Below are 13,725 nucleotides of genomic sequence, written 5' to 3' on the forward strand. Positions count from 1 at the left end.
ACTTGAAACAGGAGCACAGTAGCCAAGCATTAGTATTTTAACCTGACTTTTCTTAGCATATACACTTGGGTATATGGTCACTTTCTCACCTGTGCTATTTAGTTTATACCTGTTAACAATTAGAAGCTCAGTTACTCTTCCAAACAACGCTTTTAGCTAAAAATTCTAACAGAACAGTAATATGTCTTAAGGGATGGATGTGGTGTTAAACATGTTCCTAAGCAAAGCTGTCCAGACCCTACGCTTACTTCAGTAAGTAAAATGAACTGTGGGCAATTCTTTAGATTGAAGATGCAACAGTAAAGGAATTCAAGTCGGGGCATGTTGACAGAAGTCATGATGAGTGCTATAAGTTCATTTACAGAACTTCTGAAAATAACCAGCTGCTGTAGTGATTCTTACATATTTTAGAAAAAAAATAATTCTAGAACAGTCAGTTGCATCAGTCTTTGAAAGTCTTTATTGTGGAATCCTGTACAGAGACGGTTTATAAACTCATGATGAACTAAGGTTTATTTCATGAAGCTGTAGAAGTAGCCATTGCTTCTTCATAAGCCTGGAGGGCCAGTTGTATATAGCCTTCTTTCTGTGATTCAGTTTTCACAAATACCTGCAAACATGGCAGGAGAGAGATTAACGGACAATTAAGAGCATAGTTGCATAATGAGATTTCATGAGTCCAGTGGTGCACCAGCCAGCTACAGACAAAATCCTGGTGCAGCTACATAGAGCTTAAAAAAGAACCAAAACAAACCACAACCTGGCATGCACAACAGTTCTAGTTAAGTATCTGCTGCTTAAGGGAAGGAGAAATTTAGACTACTAAATAGGCTTCTGCTGTTTAAAAGCTTTCTCTTTTGTAGTTAAGTAGCCTTGACATAAAAAAAGCTGTCCTGGTTTGAGTGACACAGGACTAATTTCTCCTCTAATGCTTGCAAAAAGTGCACTTCTAGAAGACTCCGGTGTCTGAATTTGAGAAAATATTTGCTTTATAGCCAGCTAGGCTATGTGGGATTCAAGGTCTCCGTGTTTTCAAGCCTTACCAGGTGCAGGGATGAGGAGGAGTGAGACCTGGGCACTTGACCTAAGCTGGCCAACAGCATTGTTTCATTCCATCAATGTCACATTCAATATAAATTAGAAAGTTTGCTGTGGAGTATGCGCTCGCTCTCTCCCTTGATGGCTGCGGTCCAGAGAACTCCTTGCCCCACTGCTGGAGCCCTGAGCCCTTCCCTTCTTCCCCAAGCCACAGTGCTCACAGTGTCCGACATTTGCTGTCCACTGCTGGGAGTGCACAGCTTCCTGCTGAGAGAATGGGCTGAGTACAGTCCTTGTATATCTTACATTGGTATCCGGATCAATACTGGCTCTTTAGTATTATTAATGTTAATTATTTAGTCTTATCCTATTAAGTCTTTATATTTCCATGCTCATATTTCCTTGTTTTTCCCTAATTCTCCTTCCCAGGTGGGGAGGGGTCATCGGGTGATAGAACAATTGTCTAAATGACAATAAATTGTTGTGGGTTTCTCAAACCACAACAAATGCATACCTTGATGAGATCCACTCCTTGAAGTTTCCGTTCTTTAGCTTCTTTTGCTGATTGACATTCAGGATGAAGCATATGATACAGTGTAATTAAACTTGTAGCATCATCCAGCCTAAACAAACAAAGGCCCATTTGTAGCAATTACTTAGTATTTACTTTGCACACCACAGGCTTTCATAGACTTCTGCTTTCACTGAGTTACACAGTCATTAGAATATACAGCTAAACAGGCATCCCATCATCTATCGCAATGGCAACCTCTTCATGAGAAGGAAGACAGAAGGATGTGAACACCGAGGTGCACCAGGTAAGGTACACAAATTTACCCATTCTGCAGGTTAGGCCTGATGTACTGTTCAGCAGTACTAAAGCTGAAATCTCTCTGTAAAATACAATTAATTACCTAGCAAGTATTTAGCAGAACAACCGTGCCAAAGAGAAACTTTCTGACACAGACTGCAGCAACTAGCATGTTTTACAGAATCAGTTTTATAAATCTTGTGACACCTAGCCCTCAGCTGAATTTAAATCTGTAACGGGCGTTTTACATAAATGCGAGCATAAGCCAAAAGTGGGTGGGTGGCAGGTAAAGATGCTCCAAACTCTGGTAATTCAAATTGTCCAGACATTTGAATTTAACAATTTAACAATTTAGACAACAATTTAAATTGTTAAATTTAACAATTTAACAATTTGATTCCAAAACTGGAACTTTGCTGTATTTCTTTGTATCCTCAAGTTGAAAAGTAATATCTGACCACCTGTTGAAAGTTTCTAACCACCAGTAGGAAATGAATGCCGCCATCACCGCAGCTTGGAGTTCTAATTGTACAAATTTCTCCTAGCTCTAGTGACATTTTGAACAATTAAATGCTTCAGGGAGTTTTGAGTAAGTTTAGCAGCACATGTTACAGAAATTCATCCATTTAAAATGAAAGCCTATCTATCTGTTCCAAGCTACTTAGGAATTACTTTAAAATACAGAGTGTGTCAATCTTAATAGACAAAATTGAGCTTAGTAGTACAAAAGCATTAGGCTTTAAGATCAGCACTGCCCAGAGCTGGAAGTGTACTGACAATTACAAGGGAAACAAAAATAAAACCCCAACAACTACAAAAGGTTAATTTTTCCAGAAACCTAGTTTAATACCCTACAACTTCATGGACTGTAGTTGGTGTTTCCATTCAGCATCTATATAGCTAAAAGTTACAGCTAGCCCAAAATTCCATGCAAATGGAAACTTCTATACATCTTACAGAGATACTGTTTTCATTTTCAAGCAATAGTATATGTTTTCTATTTGTTTAGATAAGCAGAATTAATAAGTGACAAACACCACTTACAAGTCTCTCTGGATCATATCTATTAGTAAGCCATCCGTTTTCTTTCTGTTTACTAGATACCACACCATTCCTCCAAAGTGTCTTGTTGAACGGAGCAGATCGTATTTGGCATGTTTCTCAATGTCATCATAAGTCCGATGATGAACCTATGCACACACAGAAAAGGTTTCAGTTTCATTAGCGTAACTGGAGCTTGATGACAGTTTCTCCCCTCTACCTCTCACTTAAAGTTTTTTTTATCTATTTTCAGACATCCCTAAAGCGCAGGAGTAAGCCACAGGCTGAACCATGCTACCTTAAAGCTTTAAACATGTTATAATTCAGGGTAACACCAGAATAACCCAGTTCTTAGTACTTGGGCATAGACATCTTTATGTTAAGAGCAAGCTAAAATACTAGCTATGTACTAAAAATTTGGGGAGGGAGGGACATAGCCTCTGAACCTTCATTTCACTGCTGTCAAGTTGTAATCTATTTTTGAAGGGTAAAAATGCTAAAGCAAAGAGTTGAAATCTTACTATGAAAAAAAGGTACTTCAAAAATTGCCCGATAGAAGTTATGTTCTCAGTGAGTCAAGAAAAAAAGAAAAGATCATCACAAGGATAACAGGTAATCTATGGAGGGGGGCAGAACACATGTGAACAATTTTATCACCAGATAACACGTTTACAAAACAAACCCTAAAGTTCTTCACTAATATTCATTATTTATTAGAAAACTGAAAAGTCAACTCACTCTGATATAGTCAGGGGAATCTGGCTCGAACTGAGCAATGCACATGTTAAGGATATCCTCATGACGGTCTTGCCGAAATACAGTCTAAAACAACAGTTCAAATTCAGGAATAGATACTGTATCACACCATTCCAACTATCCAAAATCAAAATAGCAGCCACAATATTTCTCTCCTGTGTAACACTTGCAGTGAGTATCCCCTTAATCACAAAACAAAATGGACAGAAGTACAGTAACTGCCTTGATAACAGTTTCTCGACTTTTGCTTCTGAACCACCTGTTCACATTTTCAGATTTCAGATTAAGCATACAATTTTATCAATGCATAACAATCTAATTTGGATTTATAGTATGTATTTTAAGTAAGTTACAACGATAAGCAACTGTTCAAAACAGAATTCAAGCCGTTAAAACATACAAGCAGGCTGGCTTATTCAGAGCTCCTCTAAGTAGCACATTTTCACTATCCGAGCACAAGCAAGGAAAAATGATCAGTTTTGAAAAACAGGAAGCTCTTACCCCAAGGTGTTCATCCTTGAATACCACTGGGGGAATAACTCTGCGCCCTTCTTTTGGGAAAAATATCTGTATCATTCTGTCTCGTTCTTCCCAGGTCGCTTTGCGTAATACACCATTTGGTTCTCTAACTACAATGAAACGCTCCTGAAAAGAAGGTTTAAAAAAAAAAAAAAAAAGCATTATCTCCCAAAGCCTCCTCTCTTTGTAGCCAGAACCATTGTAAAAAATATTCATATTTGGCAAAGGCCCTCTATATCTCAACCCACAGTAATACTACCAGTTTCTTTCTGACTGTTGCTATATGCTAAATTCACAATTTCTCCCTTGGTACCTGCTAATGGAGCGCTACATTTGCATCTTAATTTTATTTTATGACATAACTATGCATGTGCCTACACTAAAAGCTACATCTCTGTGAAATTTAGACAGATAACATAACTAATACCCACAGAACTGAGTTAATGTTGCTGCTGGCCTGTTTTTATGCTTTCAATAACATCTACTTAATTAAGAATGCAAGTGCCTTGTACTTTTTAAACTTTGTTTCAGAGGTAGGTGCTAGAATCAAGCAAGGGCAAGTGCAAAACAAAAGATACAACAAATAAAGCAATATACTCAGATTTATTCACAAGCCTATTTGATTTAGGGCTGCAGACAGGAAAGAGGAAGTTTTCAATACACTGAGGCAGGAGAATAAATAGCAGGTTCCTGGAGAGAGCTCTTGGATGGAGTAATAGATGGAAGAGTTGGCAACTCATTCACAGGATCATCACCATATGCATCTTTGAACCATGGAGATGATTTAAAATCTTAATTATTGTTAAGGATTTTTCCAGCCTCTTATTACTGGTACTGAAGACAAGCTAGATGTTTCATTATACCAAGAAATCTAGCTGTCATCTTTATCCCTATACTCCACAATTTTATTTAACAACTGTTTCTTCACAGCTTCCACATGAATTCATTTATCATTTACTCGGGTTTCCACCAGATCTTTGCAACTGTGAAGCAGCTCCATCTTTTGGTTTATGCACAGTACCAAGTAATTCAATTCCACAGAAAACTTGCAGGAAGCATGGAAGAAGTCAGCACTTTGCAGCAAGTCACAAGTATATGCTTTTAAAATAATTAACTAGCTATCCCACGGCTCCCCTACGCACACTTGCTTCTGAGCACTGGAATTAATTTATCATTATGAGTTAGAAGCAAACATTTAGAAATATGTCTTTTTATTGCCTTGTACCAGACTGAATTTACAATTCCTCAGCATTTTTGCAGACTGCTATAACAACATTTTTTTAAAACCTAAAGCTTACTTTGAAATTAAGAATTAAAAGCTCTTAAAATAAGTTTATATATTGTTACTTACACGATGTGGAATGGAATAAGTTAAATCTGTAAACACATATTTTGTAGTTTCAGTTCCTTCAAGAAATTTGTCTTCTGCTAAGACATCATCAATTGGTTCTCGTTCTTTCAAAACAGGGGGCATAATTAGTTTTTCTTTAGCTTCCTCGATGGCTTTTCTTGTGGCCTTAAAAAAAAAAAAGGTAGTTAAAAAACCCTATCCTTTTGGAAAGCTAACATACAATTTTGGGACAAATATTTTTATTTAGAGAGAAATTTTAAAAACCTTTCCCCCCAACCCCCTTCTGCAGTTGAGAAGAAGTGAGACACTAATTCAATCTCCAGGTAGACAAAATGCATGTGAACAATATACCGCTACTGTAACTTGGGCAATTTGGTGGAAGAAGTTCCAAAACTAAAATCTATGTATCATACTGCAAACACCAACTTTATTTCAGGCATTTTGCCATGGCAAAATTCCCCCAAAGCACAAACTGCAATAAACAGTTTATATATTGCTGTGATTGTGGTTACATGAGAACTGGTTTAAGTCAGGCCCCTTTGTCATCCCGGACTGTGGTCAGACAACAGGAAAAAAGGGCAGTCAAAGGATTCCCAGGGCTATAATTTAAGCATCAGATAAAGCCATTTAATGCAATTAGGAAGTGTAAGGAGAGCCAATAATAAAGGAGACCTTTCACTCAAGAAGAAAAAAAAAGTACCCAATCTCCTTCTATAGTCCATAAAAATCAGAAACCATTAGATAAACAGAACTGATGATTTAAAGTGAAGAAACACTGATGTACACTGGTTTAGGAAATGACCTGAGACAAAAGAAAGAAACTGAAATGTTTTCAATAGCAGCATTAAAGGAAGCAGAAAGAGGGACTGTTACAGACTTTTTGCCAAAACCAAAACTCAAGTCGCAACAAAGCAGAGCAGCCTACCTCTTCCAGCTGAGCTTCTGTCATCAGCTTGTACTTGGGCGGTTTAAGCTCCTTTTTCACCGGCCTAAAAACTTTCTGCAGGTTGAGCCCAGTCATTTTGTAGAGCAGATTCTGAACCGTTTCATCCTCAAAGGAAGGCTTGGTGGCTTTTCCCTCTGTGGGGGGATTTCACAGGCTGTTAACCTGGTTGGCGGGGAGGCCACGGTCATAGAATCTTAGAATTGTCTAGGTTGTTAGGGACCTTCAAGATCATCTAGTCCAACCATCAACCTAACACTGACAAAACTACCACTAAACCATGTCCCTAAGCACCACGTCTACCTGTCTTTTAAATGCCTCCACAGGGATGGTGACTCAACCACTTCCCTGGGCAGTTCCAATGCTTAATAACCCTTTCAGTGAAGAATTTTTTTCCTAATATCCAATTTAAACCTCCCCTGGTTCAACTTGAGGCTCTCTTCTCTTGTCCTGTTGCCTGTTATGTGGGAGAAGAGACTGACCCCCACCTCTCTACACCCGCCTTTCAGGTGGTTGTAGAGAGCAAGGTCTCCCCTCAGCCTCCTTTTCTCCAGGCTGAACAGCCCCAGCTCCCTCAGCCGCCCCTCATAACACTCGTTCTCCAGACCCCTCACCAGCTCCGTTGACCTTCTCTGGGCCCGCTCCAGCACCTCAATGTCTTTCCTGTAGTGAGGGGCCAAAAACTGGGCACAGTACTGGAGGTGGGGCCTCCCCAGTGCCGAGTACAGGGGGACGGTCACTCTCCTAGTTCTGCTGGCCACGCTATTGCCGATACAAGCCAGGATGCCATTGGCCTTCTTGGCAATGGGGGCATACTGGGGGCCCCCCGCGCCTCCTCCCGCCCTCGCCGGGCTCCACCGCGCCGCACACCCGCCCCGTTCCTCTTCCCTCCCCCTGGGCGCCTCCCTGGGAACCGCAGCGCCCACCGCGAAGGGCACGGCGGGGCTCAGCGGGCCCTCACAGGCTGCGAGACCCGTCCCGGGGCAGGGGATCCCCCTCACGTACCGTCCGCGGTGCCCGCATCCTGCACGAGTCCCCGCCGCGCGCGCCAGCCCCACAGCGCCCGCGCCACGCGCGACAGCCGCGCGGGCACCAGCGCGGAGCCCCACGCCCCGAGCGCCGCCATCTTACACACGCCCTTTCCCGCCCCGCCGCCGCGCGGCCCCGCGAGGCACGTCGGGAAATGGAGTCTGACTTCGCCTCAGCAGGCCGTGACAGCGGCGCTGCCGGGGGGGCCCGCCTCAGGGGGAAAGGAACGCTTCCTTGGGAAGGGCCAAAAAAGCGCTCCCAATGCGTTGGTGTTATTAAAATGCTGGTGAGGCGGAGGCGAGGGGCTGTGTTAAGGTGCGAGCTCGTTCTGCCGTTCTTGTCAGAGCAGGGACAACGGTGACGGTGGGAGCGGGAGAAGGGACCGCCGGCTCCCTCAGTCGGTAAGGGGATGGAGCAGGGCTCTAGGCTGTCACGTTCTCTTCCTTAGTGGGGAGACAAAATAGTAGTAAGAAAGAGGAGCTGAGAACATGGTGCACACTGCCGCGATTAAACCACTGGTCAACTGTAGCTGCTGAGGGGTGAGGAAAGGTGCAAGGTGGTAGGTGGGTGTGCTTTGTCAGCAGCTGCCTGGTCTGATGTCCCTCCAGGACGACAGGGCTGGTTCTTGGGCAGCCTGCCTGTGAGGGAGAAATACTGTGGTAATTTATATAAAAATTAAAAACCTCATGTGGCTCTCTTTGCTAATTTGTCACTTGCATGGTGACTGAAAGGGCTATCTGGTTATCAGGTAGCAGGTTTTCCATCTGGCCCGTAATGCGGGGGGGCTCCAAAGGACACAGCAAGTAAACCATAAGTATTCATGCCTGAGAGTGCTACCTGAGAAGTACCTGTGCCTCTTCAGTGTACTGGTTTCCTCAGTCTGGTAAAAGGAGTCGCTGCCATTGGTGGTGATGAGTTTAGGCTTCTCATGTTTGGGGGGCTTTAACGTTTGTGTAAAGGAGAGAAAATAAATAATTGTATTCAAGCATAAAATCAAAATTATCAATCAAAATATCCTATTGATACAGCAGATCAGCTCTAATGGCTGTGAAGAATGGGTATGCAGTTGAAACTGGTGTGTTATTTCATTAAAACAGTAACTTCTAACTGAGTCTATTTCAACAGGTTGAAAGTTTGTTATTACCTGAAGTTTATTTTCTCTAGCTGGTTTTCTATGGTGAATTTCAGTCTTACAGACTGTGGTTAGGGTGTGCGAAACAGAAAGAAAACCTATTATCAGCAGGCAAGTTTGTACAGGGGCCCTAAATGCTTTGAATTTTAAAATGTTCAAAGCCACACATTGATGCAAGCTGGCTGATGACTTCCCATCAAAACACGAAATATTTCATCTCTAGGAGGGCAGATATGGAAACACGAGTAATGTGCCTAAATTCTGTGCATTTCCAATTGTTTTAAAGTGTAGCGGGTTCTTCGTTGCTTTGCCAAATCAAAGTCTAAATTATCTTACTTTTGAAAATGGAGATTGAAGTCTTGGAGAAAAGGAAGACTTTATAGCATATATTAGTTTTCATTAGAATAAAGTTAAGCATGAGATGAAAAATACATTTGTTTCTAGTAACAGATCTTCATTGTACTGGAGTCCATTCCTATTTTCTTCAGCCTTATTCAATATCCAAACACATGTGCTGGGTTGCGTTTTATATTCAAGCTTTTCAATATCCTGGCCTTTGCAGGAGGGCATATTCTTCTCTTATTTGTATTGGTACAATTAAGTTGAAATCACTGAGAACTGAAGAGTGCAAATGAACGCTTAATGTTAGTTTAAAGTAATGTTGTGCTTAATTTATTTAAATAATGCTAAGAAAATGAAAAATAGTTTTGAGGAAATGGAGAAGATGGGGTTTTTTCAGCTCTTGCTGAGAGATCTCTGGAGTGAGAGCTATACCCTATAAGGGAATTGGAAAGTTATTTGGCCACTTGCCTAAAAGCCACTTCAGACCTGTTCATGAATTTGGATGGCAAGCTGATGTCCATTTTAATTCACAGAAGTGCTTAGAAAAACAACAGAATTTATTAGGCTATATCCAGGAGAGGTTAAATTCACATTCATTCTGTACTGGAGTAGTAACAGCTGCTGTGAGGATTAGCCTTTTGGCTGGTGGGATGAAAGGAAATATTAACTAACTATACTGTAGATGGAAGTATAGCAGGTTAACATAATTTATAAAATAATAGCAATTTATATTGGATAGGTTAGTTATATTTTATTTATGGTTTATATTTGTACTGAAGTAACCATTTTAAGTAGGGTGTTTTATATTGGCATACTTAAAAATATGACACCAGCCTGAAGAACCAGGGGTGTAAAAATTGATAATGAAATAAAGAATCTTTCTTAGCTTTTGTTACTATTTTGAATGCATCCCAGGACAGTTGCTGTTGGAAAATTACAACCATCTGATGACAGGTGGATGTCCCCTGTGAAACACACTGGTGGTCTAAGTCTGGATTCTATTGGAAAATTGTCAATACAAAATCACCTCCGCAATTGGTATTAATTTCCTTTTTGCTGGTAGTTTCAGGAGGGCAAAAGGATCAGATGGCTGCTGAGAATGAACCAGTTTGGTTAATATCTCAGGGAAAGAGAAGGCAAATAGGGAGCTTAAGAGCTTGCATTGTTGCTTTACCTATTTAATTGATAAAATAAGGGGCTGTCATTTACCAGGCTTTCTGAATAATAAACATGTCAAATTAGTAGTAAGAAGTTGTTAGGAAGGAAGAATTCTTTCTTGGAAAAAAAGTAGAGTGAAAAATATAAAATATAAGGTTTGGTAACTGTGCATCCAGCTGCTATAAGAAGAAACAGAGTGAACCCTGTAAGGCTGAGTACATGTCCACAGTTGATGACGTGACCTCTTTAAAGTTAATGGTTGGTTCTCTTGTTCCTGATAAGAAAGAATCTGGCAATCCTGTGGAACATTTTTCTGAGGGACACAGTGGACCGTGTTGGAAGTTCTTTTTACTAAACCTGCATGGGTTAGTCTGAAGAGAAATTATTTTTCACAGAGAGTGCTGAAGTAAGAGAGGTGACACAAACCTTGTTATATCATCAAATTATCCTTTAAAGGAATAATATAGTAGATGTGGTTGGTTTGTTTCCCCATGTACATAGATGGAGTGAGGTGGGGTTTTTTCTAAAACTATTGGGGTGGTCGTTTGTAATATAATTGTCTACTTGCAGGCATACTATCTGCAAGCATCTTATTTGCCATTTTCTTTTGGTTGAGGGAGAGAGTATTATTTTCTCTGGAATTGTCTTTTAAGGTCTTTAGCCATGGATTTGCATTGCCATCCAGAGCCCTGGGTAGGCAATTTTGTTGTTGGTGGTGATGACGATGCATGAGCCTTTGCTAATACATCAAAGTGGCTGTTTTCTATCTTAAAGACCATATAGATATCTGAAGCTGGTTTATTTTCAAATTTAATTTTGATACCTGACAGCAGGGACAGGTCAATGTGGCTGTAGAACTCTGTCCCAGCATGCTGGGCCAAACTTACCTCTGAGGGCAGAAATATGTGTAGTTCATGGACAAAGCCCATTTTTACAAATAATAACTGAGATGCCCACTGAAACTACAGTAATTGAGCTCAATTGTAGCCGTTATCATCCTGCTTGAACAGCTGCCTTCTGTTGCCTATGTAAATATCCTTAGGGAGGGGGAATGAGTGAAACATTATGCAAAAGCCTTCTAAGTTTGTTTCCTTAGTACCGTCAGTTTCAGCAAGTGCTACTAGTAAGCATAGGTTGAAAAGCAAATGTCCCTCTAGGTTTTATTTGTGCCTTGACTATTTGACATTTGCATTTCAAATTTGAAGGAAGAATGAGAAAACAAAAAGGATTGTACATGCTCTTTATTTTTATTTTTCAGTTTAGTTTCAGATGAACTTGTACTATGCACGTGTGCTATATTCCTATGGGCCACAGGGGGGCAAGATTGAGATTTTAAACAAGAATGAAAAAGTGCCTGAGTAGTTACAGTGGATACCGTAAATGAACTGTTTTCGCTAATGACCCAGATTTGCCTCTGTCTCACATAAAGCTGCCATAATCTCACTTTAATAATGATAAATTAGATATATACAAATACTGTCTCCAGTAATTTAGATTACATACATTATTTATAGTACAGGTATAAATCCCACTTCAGTTTATATTGTTTTCATAGCTACACTATAGGGGCTTGAGCCAAAGCCCATTAAAGCCATTGGAAGGCCTTCCCTAACTTCAGCAAGTTCTGAATTAAGAGTCCATATTTTTCAAATAAATTTTATTTTTCCTTTCTGCTCTTGTAATACTTATATTTTAAAAACGAATTGTCAGGAAAAAAAACAGTAAATATTCAGTATTATTCAGAGTAAGGTAGGATTTGAGTAACTGTTGTTTTCCCCCTTCTTAATCGTTTTTTAACCTCCCTCTCATTCCATCCCTGTTTAAAGTTCTGTCTGTCTGAATCCAAGCACTCGCCAGGGCACCGCAAACTAAATCTGGCGTACAGCACAAATTGTTACATGTGGGCAGCATGGGACATAATCTGATACCTTTATTTCCACAATAGAATGCAGTAGAAGGACAGAGCAAGGATCCTGACAGATTTGTTGGCTGGTTTTGTTCTCTGGGGACAGGAATGTTTGGAGGAGATGGCACCCTCCAACTTAAAGGTTAATTATAGTTTTTCCCTTCTCTCATGTTGCTAACACAAGTAGTCAATACCTTTCTCTCATAATTGTACTTTTATCTGTTTTTTCATTGGAACCTAACACCTGAGTGAAACCTAGACTGTCCGGATTACACCTAGATGTGCATTGTGTGTATTGCCTGGCCTGTTGTCAAAGGCTTCATAAGAATCCAAATCAGATGTCTCTACTAGTTACACTTTGTCATGTTTTGTCATTCTCCCAAAGTAGCCTGGAGGTCTGATTTTCCTACTTTTCTTAATCCAAATTTCATTAGGGCTATTATGTGATTTTATGTTTTTTTCATTTATTTATTTTATCAATTAATTTACCTGACACAGAAGTATATCATCCTAATTCTAAACTTTTCTAATACCAATTCAGTGATAACTGCAAAATTTTTCTTTCTTACAGCCTTTTCTCATAATAGCTGATTTTATTACCATACACAACCACTTCATTCTTCAAGTCTTTCACAAGCAGGTGAATACATTTTTCTGCTGATGACTTGTTATAGTTAAATAGATTATTTTTTCCCCAAACTGGTTCAGTCTCTATCATAATTTTCTTTGTTTATTTTTTTCCAGTTTAAAGAGTAGTTACCTCACAACTGGCCATCTTGTTTCTTAATGGTGTCAAGAAACCATTCTTAACTGCATGCTATTCCCTTCTCATGGTCTTTTTGCCTCTGATACTCCATCTGTCTCTGGGATTCTTTCACAAGTTCACTTCTTCTGGTTTATGTAATTATTTTTCCTTAAATCTAATAATTGTTCTTCATATTGCCCCTAAGCATTCCTGTTCTCATCTTATATTATTATTATTCATCTGGATTTAATACGATTTGTTTTGTCACCTTGTTTTCTCTTTCTTCTTTCCCCATATTAATTTTTCACAGAAATAAGCTCCTGTAGTTTCCCACTTAACAATATGCATCTTTTTGTTTACTTTGTTGTTGTTGTTGATACGGCAATGTGTACCTTTGGCTTGCTATTAAATATTTAAAGAGCCTACATGACATGGCCAACTTTTTTTAACCAATTTTTTACCCATACCAGACTAAAGGACTTTTTTACGTTATTTAAAATAAATAACATTTATTTTATTTATATTATTTTAAATAAATAAATAAATTTTAACTTAAAATCCCCTCTCTTCTAAAGGTGGTGCTGGCAAGGGGTTGGGGAAGGGGGTGTTCCGTTCTCTTTTTTTTTTTCTTTCCTTTGGATCCAGAATGTAATACAAATTAAATTTGCTTAGGCAAACCCACTGTGCGTTTTAAAAAAGTCATTATAAAGACAGGATCCTGGGGGTCTGACAGAAAAGCTAAAACAGCTGTGCTCTCCAGTACAAACAACACATAAATCTACAGTATCTTCTCTTCATGATCAAATAAGCAAAACAGAAGGCTCAGAAAGTAAAAGATATTTTTATCTCACAGAAGCAGAGCTAAAAGAATTTAGTGTGAGTTTAAATCCCAGTCATTTCAGTTAGGCTGTTAAAATCTAACATTTTTTCATGTGTTTTCAGTAGAAGTATTTT

General features: G+C 39.6%; 1 protein-coding gene across 1 annotated transcript; it reads right to left on the minus strand.

The window, feature by feature from the left end:
* Nucleotides 1-437: 437 nt before the first annotated feature.
* On the minus strand, nt 438-7,601 carry MRPS22 (mitochondrial ribosomal protein S22). The gene is made up of 8 exons (XM_063339932.1): nt 7,465-7,601; nt 6,442-6,596; nt 5,517-5,681; nt 4,148-4,291; nt 3,629-3,712; nt 2,894-3,039; nt 1,553-1,661; nt 438-610 (listed from the first exon to the last, which is right to left on the minus strand). Exons 1-8 carry the CDS (start codon nt 7,583-7,585, stop codon nt 518-520), a joined length of 1,017 nt encoding a protein of 338 aa, XP_063196002.1. The 5' UTR covers nt 7,586-7,601; the 3' UTR covers nt 438-517.
* Nucleotides 7,602-13,725: the final 6,124 nt, after the last annotated feature.

This window comes from Chroicocephalus ridibundus, chromosome 6 (genome assembly GCF_963924245.1).
Source record: "Chroicocephalus ridibundus chromosome 6, bChrRid1.1, whole genome shotgun sequence".
In the NCBI taxonomy this organism is placed as follows: Eukaryota; Metazoa; Chordata; class Aves; order Charadriiformes; family Laridae; genus Chroicocephalus; species Chroicocephalus ridibundus.